The 18474-nt window shown below is 45.1% G+C and overlaps 1 protein-coding gene across 1 annotated transcript; it reads left to right on the forward strand.

Annotated features, from left to right (window-relative positions):
* Positions 1-13108: 13108 nt before the first annotated feature.
* On the forward strand, positions 13109-16253 carry LOC134457385 (chromobox protein homolog 7-like). The gene is made up of 2 exons (XM_063209385.1): positions 13109-13249; positions 15714-16253. The coding sequence occupies exon 2, from the start codon at positions 15733-15735 to the stop codon at positions 16165-16167; it is 435 nt and encodes a 144-aa protein (XP_063065455.1). The 5' UTR covers positions 13109-13249; positions 15714-15732; the 3' UTR covers positions 16168-16253.
* The last annotated feature ends 2221 nt before the right edge of the window (positions 16254-18474 follow it).

An 18474-nucleotide genomic window follows, 5' to 3' on the forward strand; every position in this document is an offset into this window, starting at 1 on the left:
GCAGTTCTGGAGGCTGAGTTGGTCTCTCTCTCTTTCTCTCTCTCTCTCTACTTGCGACTCTGGGCTTTTAGGTTGCAGCTCCAGTCTGGCTTATGAATTATGCAGGGCGCTACTAGCAACAGAGGCAGAGGTAACAGGGTTAGAGGAAACTAACTCACACACACACACACGCACGCACACACAAGCAGAGGTATAAAATCGCCCAGCATTCCCTGCAGGGCTCTCCCAGGCCCGTGTGATCAGACTCGGCTATCATTTGTGAAAAATGAAGCCTGACCGGAACATACAGTACACTGTATCAGCATGTGCATCACAGGTGTGTCGCAGAGAGCGATTTCTACTGGGTTTTATTTATTTCCCTCTTTTTGGAGGAGGAGGCCTCATATAGAGGGGGGGGGAGTGTGTATGTGTTGAAGTGAGTGCATGTGAAATGTGGATTCTCTCTCTCCCTTTCTCTCTCTCTCTCTCTCTCTCTCTCTCTCTCTCTCTCCCTCTCTCTCCCTTTCTCTCTCTCTCTCTGTTTCTGTGGAGGTACGTGTATGTTAGTCTGTCTGAACATGTGTATGTGCACACATGCATTCATGCACATGTATTCTGGAAGGATTCCTGTTTTGGAAGGATATGGTTTTCAGCTGTAGACTGTGTCTAAAATCCTCCCCTAGTGTAAGAATTGCAGTGTTTTGCTTCCAAGCCGCTAACCATCATTTTCTCATAGCAGTCTGCTGCAGAGCAGTTTATAGGGTGCTAAAGTCCCACATCCTGTCATTATGTCCCCAATACCCAGAATGCCCCTCTAATCATCCCTCTTATGCCCTGAATGGACACCAGCTCATTTGGAAAGCTCAGCCTGCAATGATAGCAAGAAGTAGTGTGCCATCATAACACAGAGACAGATCTGCAGAATGATATCATCCCACAGCCTAGAGCTACGTTACTGCAAAGAAAAGCCCGTATCTGTAGCCAAAAGGCTAGGCAATGCTAATCACATGCAAATGTCCACCATTATTTGGAGTGACCTGAAGCCATGAAGCCATAGCACTCCTGTGGCTCTCTCAGAGTTAAATATATATATATATATATAAAGATATATATATTGTGTTCACAGCCATTAGAGACCACATGTCAATCTAAAACCTCATCTGTGTGTGTGTGTGTGTGTGTGTTTGTGTGTGTGTGTGTGTGTGTGTGTGTGTGTGTGTGTGTGTGTGTGTGTGTGTGTGTGTGTGTGTGTGTGTGTGTGTGTCTGTCCAGAGCCTCATCTCACATCACCATCGCTGTGGGTCCTATCTGTGGCCATGATGCAGATTGCTTTGCAGCTATCCAAACCTGTCAACATGGCCCAGTAAATTGCAACCTCACACAAGAAATAGCCACTAAAAGCTTCCTCCCCCAACCCTCGTTTTTTCCAATGATGCCTTGGAGTAAGAAATATATGTTTTTTTTAAGGGAGTGAATGGAAGGAGGTATATGTTTGCCAGTAGCAAGCTGGCGAGGAAAAAATGTCCAAGCAATCTCAACTGTTTGGCATTGGAAGAGTGAATCCATGAGCTAGCTATGCAGTCATTCATTGGTTGACTTTGAAAACGAGTCATCTTTGGTATATGTAGACAGCAAACAGTATGACTACAACAGCCACCGCTGTTTCATGTCAGAGTTGTCACCACAAAATCAATATTAGGAGCAGATTAAGTGGAAAATAACATTATAATTTCACCAACTGCTTTTTCGATATCGATCCCTTAGTGTTGTTTGTTGTTCCCTAATGACTTCAGTTCATGCCAGTAACCATCATATCATAGGCATGTCACATGAGCAAGGGCCTCTAACAGTAAATTGACTGGCTTTTACAACAATATAGTAGCCTACTTTTGAAAGTATTGGTTGCCTGCAATTGTCAATGGAAATGGCGCATTGCTTTTTCTTGACAAGTTTATAATCTGGGTGATTTTGCTTTGCAGCAAATTCCCAGATCTTTTTTTTACTGCTTCACTAAATGACATGCTTGGCTCCAGTGGTTACTCTTCCCATCAGTGATTCATTTTGGGCAATTACACCCAGACCCCTGTGAAGGGAGACCCCTAAAAACACCTTAAAATAAACAGACAACCCTACATTTAAATGCATGTGCAATTGCTGATGCGTATCAATCAAGTGGCTGTAATAGCCTGTTTTTTAATGTATTTCCTTTCTTAATTTGTAATCATAGTGTGTTGCGGAGCAATGTGAGGTCAACACACATGCATGTGAAGTAAACTGTCCCTCTTCTTTATGTAAAACTTGAGTGAGGAGGCCGTCTCTATAAACTCCCAGGCACATTAATACATCCCACCAAATGCTCAATCCCACATGTACTATCCATTTCACATCTCAGCTCTACTGGTCCCACTTGTTCAACACACTCACAATCTATCTTTGTAGTTGAAAGTCCAGAACTGCAACCGCACAGTCTCAATTCAATTACTGTATTGTGCTGGGAAACAATACAAGTCGATACACATATGCTAAATGATGAAGGAGTTGGCATTACACATAAAACATCACACAGACTACCAACACTGATCACATACAATGCACACTGAAATCCCATTCAAATCCTATTGACTGTTCAATAAAAAATCTCCACAAGCTGTAAGTAACTCTCTTACTCAGTTTCTCTAATGGCGACCCAGGTTATACTGCCTAAATTGCTGTCTTCTTTGGGCTTACTTATACATTTCATTTGTGTTCTCATCATTATAATATGTTTAGTAAGTGAGTGATGTGTGTGTGTTGATGTTGTATTTATGCTCTCAACTGCTTAGAGCAGTCTGCTTTCATTATTTCTTCTTTTTTATTGAATATTTATTTACACAGCGAGTATTTACAAGTAATATTTTACCCTTTCACATTGGCCTTAGGCATGTTAATCTGTATGAATGAGCAGGTAGGTGTTCTGTCTGGTTTCAGTGGATAAATCACCAATATAATTGCCTCTGTGCGGTCTGCTGTGTGAAACACTATCTCAACAAACCTGCCTCGCCTATGGGCTTTATCATGGGCCATATTGCCTATATTGGCTATTGCTTCTGACAGTGTTAAGGCATAGAGAAATACAATTGGTGGTGGCTACCAGATGCATTCTACAAGGTGATCTTGTTTGCATCCAGCAACTGAATTATAATATCCAGATGGGTATAAATAAAATGGGCAGTGTTGGGTCAACTCTTGCTCATTTCTCGCTCTCACTAAGAGCTACTGTGCAGTCCTAGTAGGCCTATGTGAACAAACACACATACAAGTTACTCCAACAGCTTGTTTCTTTTGCTCCTTACAGGCTAATTTGTTACATGGGTGGTTGACGTTTAAGGGCGTAACGCAAAAAAAAAAAAAGTTTTTCAAATTCCTGAAAAAAATGATGGATAAAAATTGGAAAAAAAATAGAAAAAAATAAAGCACTTAGTGGTCTGTGGAATTTCACCTTATTTTTGCCATTTTTGGGAAAATGTGTCCCGCATCAACACATTGCATAGGCATGTCACACCGCAGGAAAATGGAGTCACACCACAGGGAATTCACTGCATTATGGCCATTTTAATCCTTTTGTATACATGACTGACATCTGAGCTCATGCTAACTTGATCATGATATTGTGTTTAATCTTAATATGTGTTGTCATTCATAAAAAACTTTTTTTCCTTCTATACGACCAGTCACACCACAGGACACCGTAAAATGAACCTAAGCATTGCGTGACAGAAAGATTGCAATATGAAGACATATTAAGTAAGCGTTAACGTTCGGCGAGAAGGTCGCTACCGTGGAATAGCAGCACGACAGAGAGAATCTTTAGACCCCGACGCGGAGCGGAGGGGTCTTGTTCTCTCTGAAGTGCTGCTATTCCACAAAGCGACCGACTCGCCGAAAGTTAACCCGCTTATTATATGGATATACTTAAATGATTCACACATGGCGGGGACATTTCTTTAGGCCTATTTAATGTTAAGATTGTTGCTGCGCAAAACAAAACAGTGCCGTTGTGGAACACCGCTAGACAACAGCTAGGTAGCCAGGACAACAGGTGTTGTCTATCACAGCAGCTGATTAGAGTCTTGTTGAAAAGTCGCTTTAGCAGTGAAAAGTCTTGTTGCCATTGACAGCGGTCTGTTATAGACCAACCCGTCCGTTATGTAAGGGTTAACGTTCGGCGAGAAGGTCGCTACCGTGGAATAGCAGCACGACAGAGAGAATCTTTAGACCCCGACGCGGAGCGGAGGGGTCTTGTTCTCTCTGAAGTGCTGCTATTCCACAAAGCGACCGACTCGCCGAAAGTTAACCCGCTTATTATATGGATATACTTAAATGATTCACACATGGCGGGGACATTTCTTTAGACCTATTTAATGTTAAGATTGTTGCTGCGCAAAACAAAACAGTGCCGTTGTGGAACACCGCTAGGCAACAGCTAGGTAGTCAGGACAACAGGTGTTGTCTATCACAGCAGCTGATTAGAGTGACAAAAGACCGGACCCCCTGCGGAGTGATATGAAACATTCGCTTTAGCCACTGACTTGTATACAAGCCAGTGGCTTTAGCAGTGAACGTATTGTTGCCATTGACAGCGGTAGCCAAGACAACGGGTGCTGTCTATCACAGCAGCTGATTAGAGTCTCGTTGAAAAGTCGCTTTAGCAGTGAAAAGTCTTGTTGCCATTGACAGCGGTCTGTTATAGAACAACCCGTCCGTTATCGAAAAATAACAGACGTCCGAACGTTGGGGAGCCCCGTTGAAATGAATGGAGCATTCGACAGATGACGTCACAACCATATAATAACGAAAAATAACAGACGTGCGAACGTTGGGGAGCCCCGTTGAAATGAATGGAGCATTCGACCGATGACGTCATACCATATAATAATAGGTTAATAGTCACCTTAAACTTCCACAGCACTCTCCAATAACTGAGGTACTGACTGGTTAGGAGACAGACTTTCAGACCCTTGTAGTTGGCCTTGCAGCTGCCCATTCACAAACATTGACATACATGTCACCCCACAGGACGCAATTTGTGTTACGAAATTGAACTTGTAGTTAATATTACTGTCTTGAGTTTTTTTCACATTCACATATCTTAATATAAAGTTACTATTTATTTAATCATGCCAAATGCTTCATATATTATTCAAAATGTTGTTGGTTAATTTATATATATGTTATATTCCAGGTTTCATTAATGTTACAGTCACACCGCAGGATATTTGACATATAAACCTTTACATAAATCTTAACAAAAATGTTTCTTCTCATCTAAGACTAATTATAAGCATAATGTACCACATCTTCTTTCATTGACATTTGTTTTTTAAAGGAAAAATAACAGTTTTGTAGGTTTTTAACCAATGTTACGAAAAAACAAGGCGTCACGTCTCCCACCCACATATTAACAATAGGCAGAGCTTTACTCATGTTAGTGTGCTGCTATGGCCGTGAAGGAACTGGCACAGAATAACCCGTTCAGTGCCTAGTTGATAATTTCATTGTTACTGAAATGACTCACTTATATACACTGGACAGGCAAGAGACAATCAAGGGGATGCTGAGTCAGAACGCAGAAGTGGACAAATGCACAAAACATGCATAGGAGAAATAGTTTTCGGGGGTGGGGGTGCTTGAACACAGGCACCTCCTTAGCTCTTCAAAGGACAGACTTTAAACCAACTATTCAACTAATGAATTGTATTTGATGGTCATTATAAAATCATCCTTTAATCAATCAATCCTTCAAAATATGAAATTCAACATGTGTAAAAAGGAACTGAAGAGGTGAATCCATGTACCGAAGAGGAATTCGACTGAGAGATAAGCACAGGCATGAGGTTATAGAGTGTAATTTTGAAGTTGAGAGCAATAAAACAATACGAACTAATATAAAAATGACAAACAGCTGTAGCAAATCCATTACCAGTGACAGATCTCCATTATCCAGGTGTTTTTTAGTGTTTGCTTGAGGTAAATTATTGTTTTGTATTGATTCTCCAATTAACACAGGACAATACCCCACATAGGCCTACGGGTTCCAATTCTACAGGTGTACACCTCTGCATCGTTCATACGCAAATTAATTTCTATTACAGGAACAGAAAGAGTAATCAAGCCCTACACACAGGGCCAGTGCATGGAATTAGTTGGAGCCGCGGTATGAAATATGGTATTAATCAGCTGAGCCATCGGGGGAGCGTGTTAATATGCTTAACGTCCCATTTTCGATTAGCGAGGAGAATCAATCTGGGGAGTGCAGAATGGTCTGATGTGTCAATTAAGGTGGCCTTGCTATCCATTCATCACACGAATGCAATGTGGTCTGGGCATACCGAAACTACTGCTTTGTGTGGGTGTGTGTAGTTGGGTGGGTGTATGTGTGTATGTATGAGAAAATATGAGGGCTGCAATGAGTCGACTATAAGAATTCATTGATGCCAAATTTCACTGTTGACTAGTTGCCTCACAACTTCACGCATAGCTGGTACACTGTGCAGGAAATGGTCAAAAAAGGTACTGTAACTATGCTGCTCATTGGAACTTGGTTACCTATTGCCAAAGTGGATCTTTTCCTGAAAGTTTACTATGTATTAAACAAATATTTTCTAGTATGGACCAAGTACAGTCATTTTTGCAGCTAAAAATGGCTATTTCTGGAAATTCAAAACGGATGATGGAGAAGATCACCCTTTTTATGTATGAACAGTGCAATTTTTTCCAGTCACAATTAATACTTAGAATTTGATTCATGAAAAAAGTATTCATGAAAAAGGTAACATTAGTGAATGGGTAGCATGAATTATGGTAATAATAAATAAATAATACAATTTACTGAAACCTGAAATTTCCCAGCACATATGAATGTGTAGTTGCACTTCAAGTTACTACTTCTACTTCTGATAGAAAAAACACTTTTACTCGCTCCTTTTGGAAATCGGAGGGTCAAGTTAAACTCACATGCAAGGCTTAGTGGTGCGTCACCTCGCCTGGCTGTGTTTCCCAATTGACGTGAACAATGCAGAGCCACGACCGAATCACGAAAGCATGTCTGTGTTGCGTCACATCGAAAGAAGGCGTTGCTCACATGGGTTTATGTCGACCCATTTTTCTAAAACCATGTTGAGTAATTTTTTTCTGCTTGTTTTCAAAACAAGCAACGCCTGGTGGCCCGTACCCAGCTTAGCCTAGCTATCAGCTGGTTGCTGCTCTAAGATACACACAGAGAACAGAGCCAGTTTACATACAGCCTCCCCACTCTAGTTGACCCATGCCTGCAGTTCGCCTAGGGATCGCTGTCGAGAGAGCACAGCCCTGAATGGAGCATGCACGCCTATGTTGGCGACCCTATAGTGCAGTAGCACCCAGGGAAGTGGCGAGTCGATAGCCTTTAGAATCTCCCTGTAGAGCAGGAGGAGGGAGCCAATCAGAGACGGATATCCACGAGAAACCCGGAAGACCTTCTTGTTTGTCCACAAACCACCTTGCTAGGACCAACGCGTAACACATTCAATAACAATGGGGAACACAGCAGTATTGATGAAATAACAATGAGAGGACATATTTAATGATCTCCTAAAGTCCTATTGTTGTTTCAATGGGCCAACCCCCTGTTGTTTACAGTCGCATGCTGAGAGAGGGCATGCAACGCAACAGATTAGGGCTCTGCATTTTATCAATAAACCATTCACAAGAGAACTAATAGCTTATGTAACAAACTAAACATATTGTTATTAGTCTAGGGCATATTATCTTGCACACTGACACCCACCTAGATACTACAGTACCACTGACATCATTATAAGTACACCGGCATATAGGCCTACAGTACCTGAACGTAAACTGTTGAAGCTACAGTGTTTTGCAGTTTAGGATACTGGTTGATTTAACACAGGGTAATGTAGCATGTTGTGAAGGGAGGGATGGGGAAAGTAATCAGTGCTGGAGCAGACAAAAAAATATTTCACGTCACTACCATATGGGTCTTTCTTTTGTTCTGGTGAACATTTCTTTAAGTAGCTGCTGAAAGTTCTATGAAACACATTTTTAGAACTGTCCTTTTCAGACTGGTAAACGACCATCGATGCTCTCAGAAGAGCCCTGGAAACCGAGTAGGCCTACTCCACTCTGATACACACGACATCTCAGTTGAAGGGAGGGGTAAAGAGTCAGTGCAGGAGAGTGAGAAATACAACCGTTTACGTCTGAGAAATACAGTATGTAGGCCTACCTCATCTCTATGACCAGTCACCTGCAAACAGGTTACTGCAGGTTAGGTTATTACTTGATAGCCCTTGCACTTAATTTTCAGTTCTGAAATGGCTTCAACATTTATTTCATTTGAGCCACATGCACACATTAACCAAAATCAGCATATGAGTGATTCTACGATTTGGCTGTGCTTTTAAGTCCATGGATTTTATTTGCCAATTCCACTAACTATTAACTTCATCCAATGATGTTTTGGACATTAGCACACATTTATCTTTCATATAATACAGAAAGTGGCATTATTTCCCTCAGCGAGAATAAATATTTAATACTGGATTTGGGCGTTTTCATGCCGTCCTGTTTTCCAAATGTCAGATTCAGTCCTCATATTAGCATGTAAAGAAACGTGTTTTGCCCAAGACGATTGCAAATGTTGATTCACAGTAATCATCACAATATGACAAAACAGTCAGAAAGACCACTGTCCTTTCCATTATACATGAAATTTGCCATTTTGTGTGTGTCCACGAAAACTGTGTTAACCGTGTCACGGTCTGAAACCCCCTTCATAAATCAGTAATGGTTTGGTCTTAGGCCATACGAATAACATCACGTGATGTCATAACCTCTTTGGCAGGATATGGGAAGACTTTTTGGTAAGTTTTGAGCTCCACCCTTCCATAATTTAATCCATTCTTTTTCATGATGTTATAGTGGGAAAATTGCCTGTCAACTGCGTTATCAACATATTTAAAAGAATCTGAATTAGAAATCACATGTAGAAAAACACAGATAAAGCATACAAATACATGAATTGATTAAGGTGGTGGAACTTCTGAGGTCCTCAGTTAACACAACACCATAAAAAATGGCTGAAATGTCAAGCCGTGTTACCGTCAATGGTGTTACAATTAGCTATGACAGTTGAGGAGGAGTATGTTTTTGCCAATTTATCTCCATATTGACAGACAAACAAACAAAATAATTTGTGTTCTAGGGAGATGGGTTTGTCTGCTCTGTTTTTTCTAAAAAAAAAAAATTGCCGACTTGTTCCCCTGCACTGTTGACCGTAACACAGTTGAGTAACACGGTTGACTGTTATGTGTTGGACATAAGCACTTTCAAACTTATGTTGTTTCAACTCTGTAGTATTTTGATATATGTTTGAAATTACATAGTATTTGTCCATAACACTGTTGACAAAATAATCAAGCAAATGTTTGCTTTCATTAGTGTATTTATCAAGTGATTTAAGATTAAGCTTGGTAATTTGTTTGTTTGGAAACTTAAATATATACACTATGTAAACATCTAGGTCATTTAGTGGAAAAAAAAGGATAATTGACATTTTGCTTTTGCCAAAAGCGCAGGCGAATCGTAGAATCACTCATATACTGTACACTTTTAAGTTAGTTTTTTTGTTGTACTGTTCTTTTCTGTTGTTGTTTTTTTTACTTCTATTTGCAGAAGCTTTTATGTTGGTAGATACAGGTTGGAGCTGCACCGACAATATACTTGCTGGTGTTGTATACTGGTAAAAAAAACACAGCTAAACAACTACAATACACAGAACAGCGACTGAATGAGTCCCAGCAAAAGCAGCATTGATTAAGTGTTTGCGCACAGGTGCAACATCTAACGGTGAAATGTTTTGTCTTGGGTTTTTTCTCGTCTTCTTCTTCCTTTTCTTCTTTTTAAGTCTCTAGTGAACCGAGCTGACCGAAGTAAAAGAAAGAGTGTGAGGAGAGCTGAGGGAAATGCAGAGCTCAGATGGATCCAAGCTGCTGCGGGAGACCCCCAAGGGAGAGAGGGAGGGAGGGAGGGAAAGAGGGAGATGGAAGGAGTTAAAGAGAGAGGGAGGGAGGATTGAGTGAGTTAGCAAGGGAACAAGGTAACAAGGGACTGAATGAGTGAGGGAGTAGAGAGGTAGAGGAGGAGTTCCAATCTGTTGGGCGACCTCTGGGGAGTGAGGGAGTGATGGAAAGATGTAGTGAGCGAGCAGGAGAGGGAGACAGGGAGTGAGAAGGGAGGAAGTTAGTGAGAGAGAGAGGGAATGGAAAGGAAGTGAATGACTGAGTGCATGAGTGAGTGAGTGACCAGGGGACTGAGCAAGGGAGAGGAAGTGTGAGGGGATGGGGAGGAAGGAAGGGAGACGGACCGGCGGAATTAATGAGTGACTGACTGAGTGAGCGAGTGAGTGAAGGACTGGAGAAAGTGGGAGCGCGGGACAGAAAGAGAGGGAGAGGGGGAGAGGAACAGTTCCTTGCACAGAAGCAGAAGCTGCCAATGGATTTAGCTCCAAGGTAGTATTGGGAATGGTAGCTTGTGCATACACACACTTCGATGGCACACACACACGCACACATGGTCGAAAGGAAACACACACGAGCGCGAGCAAGCGCACACACACACACACACACACACACACACACACATACACACATGCACGCAGGAAGACAGGCACACACAGGTACACACACACACAAACAGTAGTGTAACGGTCAGACATTGAAAATCTTATATCAAATACCTGACTTACTACTAAATTAAAGTTGTTTCAGCAAGTTGCAATAAGTTTGTGTGTGTGTGTGTGTGTGTGTGTGTGTGTGTGTGTGTGTGTGTGTGTGTGTTAAGGACAAATTAGAGATCTGCAACTGCACACCTCAATTGTCGCTTGGGTCTGGTCACGAACCAGTTTTGCTGTTATGGATCTGCGCATAAGGACTCATGTCGTGAGCCACATTTGGAACAGCGTGATTTCCTTCACTACTGTACATTGCAAGCACTGTGGCCATTGTTAAGCAATGTTGCTTTCTAGCTCAGTTAGCGTAGTATTTTTACACAAATTGCAAAGGCAATGTACTGGTACTTTGATATACCAAGTTTTTACGAACAGAAAATGCAAGCATGGAAACATTGGAGTCTGCCGATGTGTTTATATTCGGTGGAGAAACTAGGCTACCTGTGACCAACCTGGCAACAACACCGTTGCCTCCGTCAAGACAATTCCCTCATCATCTCAGACAATCCAGTCAATCATCCGCTAATTCCCTCAACCAATCAACCAATCAGCGCCCGGCCTCACCAGAGTACTAAGACTGTGACTCAATTATCACGTGCACCTGCAATCAAGCAATCACCCTGATCACATGTTCCACCTGTTGCTGTATTTAAACCTGAACTTTCATTCACCATGTGCAGATTCTTGATGTTGTTTTGTAGAGCCGTATGCTATGCCAGTTTCTGTTCTGATTTCACGATTCACAATTTTGGCCATTGTGCCGTGTTTGTTTTGTTCCTGAGTTTATAATTAAATCAAGTTTGCCGTGGAAGATCTGCATTTGCGTCCATTCTTGGGAAACCATGACAGAAGAATCTGCCAACCTTATGGACGCAGCAAGCTATCCACTGCCACCCAATTCATCTGAGGAGATGCCCATACCTCCACTCCAACTGCTGGCGACCTCTGTAGCCTCGCTTAGTGCCACGGTAGAAGGACAACAACGACAAATCTCCAAACTGGGAAACGCCATGGATGAGGTTATTCGACACCTTTCTTCCGCGAGTGTTGCATCAACTCCCAGCCCTCCTGTGCCACCTGCCCTGGCTCAAGCTCCACCTGCCCGAGATCCAGCTCAACCTGCCCCGGCTCAAGCTCAACCTGCCCCGGCTGAAGTTCAACCTGCCCTTCCTGGTTACCTCGCCCTGCCAGGTCACCCTGCCTCAGCTGTGAAGTTGCCTGAAGCCTACGGTGGAGAGCCCAATGGTTGCGAAGGTTTTCTTCTTCAGTGTAACCTGTACCTCGCTCACCATCCACAGATGCCAGACCAATCCAAGGTGGCAGCCGTCATCACTCGCCTGAAGGGAAAGGCCTTAGACTGGGCAACAGCTGTCTGGAGAGAAGGAGGTGATGTAACCACTTCCTATGATCGCTTCATTGCTCTCTTCCGTGCAGTTTTTGAACATCCCATTGATGGCAAGGAGCGGAGTGAGAGACTGCTCAAGCTTTCTCAAGGCACCGGGACTGCAGCAGAATACGCCCTACAGTTCCGCACCCTGGCAGCAGCAAGTGGTTGGAACGATAAAGCCCTCATTGCACTATACCGCAGAGGATTGAGGGAGGATGTGCGAATGGAACTTGCTTGTCGTGACCAGGAGCTGACTCTGGATGCCCTCATCAACCTGTCCATCAACCTTGACTACCTTCTGCAGGAGAGGCGCAGAGGCAAACGTGCTTCCCCACTACCATTATCACTACCTACTTACCAGCAAGACCCTGACCCTGAACCGATGCAAGTGGGATCTGCACGTCTCACTCCCCAAGAACGCCGCCGCAGAATTGACCTTGGCCTCTGTCTGTACTGTGGGGACCCTACTCACCAAGTTGAGCTCTGTCCAAAGCGCCCTCAGCCTGGAGTGAGACGCCCCCAGCCTGCCAATCCACACAAGGTAAAGCTACCTCCACCTTCTTTATCCTCCAAGCCCTTCCTTGTTCCTGTGACTGTACGCTTCGGTGAAAGATGTTTCTCTTTCTCAGCCTTGTTAGATTCAGTTGCAGCAGGCAATTTCGTCACACCAACCGTGGCTGAGGCCCTTCAACTGCCCCTCAACACTCTCTCACCACCAGTATCCATCCAGGCCCTAGACGGAGGACCCGTTGGTAATGGCACCATCTCACAAATCACCTCAATGGTACAGCTGACTGTCTACTCTGTGCATCATGAATCAATCAACTTCCTTGTCCTACCATCCATGCAGCACCCAGTAGTCCTTGGTCTCCCGTGGCTTCAAACCCATGACCCCGTAGTCTCTTGGAAAGGAGGTAACATACATTCTTGGTCACCTTTTTGTCAAATTCATTGTCTGAAATACCCTTGTGCCTCCACCTCCATAGAGAGCCCAGACTCGGCTATGATTCCGGAAATCCCCAACCAATACATGGACCTGGATGCTGTCTTCTCCAAGACCAGGGCAACTCACCTTCCTCCTCATCGTCCCTGGGATTGTGCAATCAACCTCCTGCCAGGTACTTCGCCTCCACGTAGCCGTGTGTATCCATTGTCTCCAATGGAAACCCAAGCCATGGAGGAGTACGTCCAAGAGGCACTGCAACAGGGTTTTATCCGTCCGTCCACCTCGCCGGCTGCCTCGGGCTTCTTCTTTGTGGAGAAAAAAGATGGTGGGTTGCGGCCCTGCATCGATTATCGGGGCCTCAATGCCATCACTGTGAAATACAGGTACCCACTCCCACTAGTACCTTCCGCCATCGAGCAGCTTAGAGGGGCATGCTACTACACCAAACTGGACCTACGGAGTGCCTACAACCTGGTTCGTATCCGAGAGGGAGATGAGTGGAAGACCGCCTTCAGCACAAGTACTGGCCACTACGAGTATCTGGTGATGAGCTACGGTCTGGTAAATGCACCGTCTGTCTTCCAGTCTTTTGTCAATGACATTCTCAGAGATATGATTGGGAAATATGTTGTAGCCTACATTGACGATATTTTAATATATTCCACCACACTAGCTCAACATTACCTACATGTCAGACAGGTACTCGCACGCCTCCTACAGCACCAGTTATATGTAAAGCTTGAAAAGTGCCTCTTCCACCAGACCACCATCTCCTTCCTCGGATATGTGATCGGCCCAGATGGTGCTCGGATGGAGGACCAGAAGGTTGAAGCTGTCACCCAGTGGCCTGCCCCAAAGAACATCAAGGAGTTGCAGCGCTTCCTTGGATTCGCCAATTTCTATCGCCGGTTTATCCGGTCCTTCAGCTCAGTTGCTGCCCCCCTCACTGCTCTCCTAAAAGGCAAGCCACGCAGCCTCCAGTGGACCGACGCAGCTCAGGATGCCTTTACTGCACTCAAGCAACGCTTCACCACAGCACCGATTCTGAAGTTTCCTGATCCTACCAAACAATTTGTGGTCGAAGTGGATGCCTCAGATGTGGGAGTAGGAGCAGTGTTGTCCCAGCGTCAAGGTGAACCACCAAAGCTGCACCCATGTGCCTTCTACTCACACAGATTGTCTCCGGCCGAACGCAATTACGATGTGGGAAATCGGGAGTTGCTGGCGGTGAAGATGGCCCTTGAGCAGTGGAGACATTGGCTTGAGGGTGCCAAAGAACCATTTGTTGTCATCACTGATCATCGAAATCTGGAGTACATCCAAGCTGCAAAGAGGCTCAATGCAAGACAGGCCAGGTGGTCTCTATTCTTCTCCAGATTCGATTTCACAATAACCTACAGACCTGGATCCAAGAACGGCAAGGCTGATGCCTTGTCTCGAATACACACCATCTCTGAGCCTTCCCCAGTCCTGAAGCCCATCCTTCCACCCTCAATCATTGTTGCTCCGGTCCTCTGGAAAATTGACGCAGACATCCGACGAGAACAAAGAGGTGAGCCAACTCCTGCTACTTGCCCACCTGACAAAATGTATGTGCCTTCCACTGTTCGTGACAGGGTCATCGTCTGGTCTCACACCTCCTTGGCTTCGGGACATCCAGGGATTGAGAAGAGCATGGAACTCATCTCCAGGAAGTACTGGTGGCCCTCCATAGCACATGATGTCCAGAGGTATGTCAAATCTTGCTCAATCTGTACAACCACCAAGAGTCCACGTTGTCTTCCGCCAGGAAAGCTCATGCCCTTGCCTACTCCGAATCGTCCCTGGTCACACCTAGCCATAGACTTCCTTTCTGACCTGCCACCATCTAAGGGCTATACGGTCATACTCGTTGTGGTGGATAGGTTCTCCAAATCTAACCGCTTCATCCCATTCACAAGTATGCCCACTGCTCTCCAGGTCGCTGAAGCCCTCTTCAGTCAGGTTTTCCGACACTACGGAATTCCTGAGGACATAGTCTCGGACCGGGGGCCCCAATTTACCTCCCAGGTGTGGAGGGCTTTCATGAAGAAATTGGGAGTCACTGTGAGCCTCACCTCTGGCTACCATCCTGAAGCTAATGGTCAAGCTGAGAGGGCAATCCAAAACCTCGGACGGTTCCTGAGAACATACTGTCACCGCCGCCAGAATGACTGGGCAGAGTTCCTCCCATGGGCTGAGTATGCTCAAAACTCACTAATCCATTCAACAACAAAACTAACCCCGTTTCAATGTGTTCTAGGATACCAACCACCTCTCTGTCCCTGGGATCCCACCAAGTCTGACATCCCTGTCATTGATGATTGGTTCCGCCGAGCTGAGCGGGTCTGGGAGCTGACCCACCTCCAAATCAGCAGAGCAGTCCGTCAGCAAAAACTCCACTCTGACCGTCGCCGTGGGGATACCCCTGAGTATCAGCCTGGCGACAGAGTCTGGCTTTCCACCAGGAACCTGAAACTGAAGCTGCCCTGTCGGAAACTCAGCCCTCGATTTGTGGGCCCATTCAAGGTGATCCGGAGGGTAAACCCAGTCACGTACACGCTCCAACTCCCTGCTAACTACCGTGTCTCTCCATCTTTCCATGTCTCCCTCCTTAGGCCGGTGATTCCGGGTCCCATGGCTGATGCGGTCCCTGGTGGTACGCCACCACCGGCGCTGGAGATCGATGGTTCCCCTGCCTACCAGGTGAGGGCGCTCCTGGATTCCAGACGCCGTCAAGGTCGCATGCAGTACCTGGTGGACTGGGAGGGGTATGGGCCTGAAGACCAGAGCTGGGTCCCCTCTTCCGACATCCTAGACCGTACTCTCATTTCAGAATTCCACCAGTCTCATCCTGACAGACCAGCACCTCGCCCGAGAGGTCGTCACCCCCTTCGCTCGCTTCGCACGGCTGGAGCCGTGCCTCAGAGGGGGGGTACTGTGACAAACCTGGCAACAACACCGTTGCCTCCGTCAAGACAATTCCCTCATCATCTCAGACAATCCAGTCAATCATCCGCTAATTCCCTCAACCAATCAACCAATCAGCGCCCGGCCTCACCAGAGTACTAAGACTGTGACTCAATTATCACGTGCACCTGCAATCAAGCAATCACCCTGATCACATGTTCCACCTGTTGCTGTATTTAAACCTGAACTTTCATTCACCATGTGCAGATTCTTGATGCTGTTTTGTAGAGCCGTATGCTATGCCAGTTTCTGTTCTGATTTCACGATTCACAATTTTGGCCATTGTGCCGTGTTTGTTTTGTTCCTGAGTTTATAATTAAATCAAGTTTGCCGTGGAAGATCTGCATTTGTGTCCATTCTTGGGAAACCATGACACTACCTGTAGTCAGACTGCAGGCCAAGTCAGACACTGATGCAGTTTGTTTCCAATTCAATCATAGCTTTTATTTACACATTCTACGTAGAAAGAAAGCATTTATATTGTACATAATAGAATATTGACAGGTTTGTTCTCACAAACTACTGGCACTGTGCTGCCACGAAAACAAGGAAGTAGCTGAGAGGACCGATCACAGCACCTTTTTTCTGCGAGTTTCGCGTCCGTCGCCAAGTCAAGATGTTTTTGAGGTGCGAGACCACGTGTGCAGATCCTCTGCATGGGGGGCGTGGTTGTGCATCGAAAGCATAAATTGGGCTTTAGGCCCCTGCTCTTGACCTCCATTAAATCCCTTTTAAAGTCGTGAGGAAGGCAGTAAAGTGCATGAGTGGATAGTCAGCCAGTCAGTGGGCCCAATAGGCCTGTCCAGTGTGGTGCTAATTTGACATGCCCCGGCTTATTGGCTATTCATGGGAGCGCTGAACAGCCTTCCCCACCCACCAAGAAGAAGGAATTGGACCAGACTCTAATGAGAGAGAGAGAGAGAGAGAGAGAGAGAGAGAGAGAGAGAGAGAGAGAGAGAGAGAGAGAGAGAGAGAGACACAGAGAGAGAGAGAGAGAGAGAGAGAGATAGAGAGATAGAGAGACAGAGACAGATAGAGGGTATATGTTGGTGGTCTGGTCATTAGAAAAATAAATGTCACTAGTTTTTTTATTTGTTATTTTTTTATAAAGAGTAACTAACGAGTACACATAGCCTACATACAAACACACACACACACACACAAACTAAACTAAACTAACCATCATGTCAGGAGTCTGCCCTGGGGCAAGGCCAGCTCAAGCATTAGTCTCTCGAAAGAGGAAGGTCTTTAGTTGTTTCTTGAAGGCTGCAAGAGATGTGCTTAGTCTTGCTGCCTCTGGGAGACCGTTCCACCACTTGGGTACCACAACGGAGAACAATCTTGACTGGGAGTACCTAGAGCGACTGGATGGCAGAGCCAGACGGCTTCTGCTAGATGAGCGCAGTTCTCTTCCAGTAACATAAGGCGTTAGTAGGTCCTTCAGATAAGCTGGGGCCGTTCCTGTGATGGTTTTGTAGGCAAGGGTCAATGCCTTGTGCTTGATCCGGGCAGCGATCGGTAATCAGTGCATCTCAATAAATAGAGGAGTAACATGGGTCCTTTTGGGTTGATTGAATATCAACCGTGCCGCCGCATTCTGGATCATCTGCAGAGGTTTTAGCGCACAAGCAGGTAGACCTGTCATGAGTGAGTTGCAGTAGTCAACGCGGGACAGGACCGTGGCCTGGACCAGTCGTTGTGTAGAATATTGTGTCAGCACAGGTCTGATATTCCGTACGTTGGACATCTGGAATCGACAGGTCCGGGTGACTGAGTTGATGTAGTTGGAGCATGACAGCTCATCATCAATCATGACGACAAGGTTTTTGGCGACTTTGTTTGGGGTCACGATGGTGGAGCCTATCTTGAGGTTGATGTTGTGACTGAGCAACTCTTTAGCTGGGATCATCAGGAGCTCTGTCTTGGCCAGGTTCAGCTGTAGGTGGTGGTCCTTCATCCATGTTGACAAATCGGTGAGGCAGGCAGAGATGCGTTCCGAAACCGTGTTGTCCTCGGGACGGAACGACAGGTACATCTGGGTGTCATCAGCATAGCAGTGGTAGGAGAACCCATGTGTTTGAATGACACGTCCCAGGGAGGAGGTGTATATCGCAAACAGAAGGGGTTTGCAATATACACATCAGATTAACATTTGGTGAATAACATGTGATTTTCCATTTCTTTCTATACCTGATATTAATACACATTAAGCTTGCACAGCATCTAATCAACATGTAACTTCCTGAAACATTCAGTATTTTCTATATCCCATGTCGAATTCTGAAAACCCCTCACTGTCTTCAACACACACACACACACGCACGCACACACGCACAAACACACAGTCAAAGTTCCAGTTCAAAACCAACCAACTGGCAAAATAAGTCTGCTGTCTTCTTCCAATCCCTT

This window comes from Engraulis encrasicolus, chromosome 10, assembly GCF_034702125.1.
Source record: "Engraulis encrasicolus isolate BLACKSEA-1 chromosome 10, IST_EnEncr_1.0, whole genome shotgun sequence".
In the NCBI taxonomy this organism is placed as follows: Eukaryota; Metazoa; Chordata; class Actinopteri; order Clupeiformes; family Engraulidae; genus Engraulis; species Engraulis encrasicolus.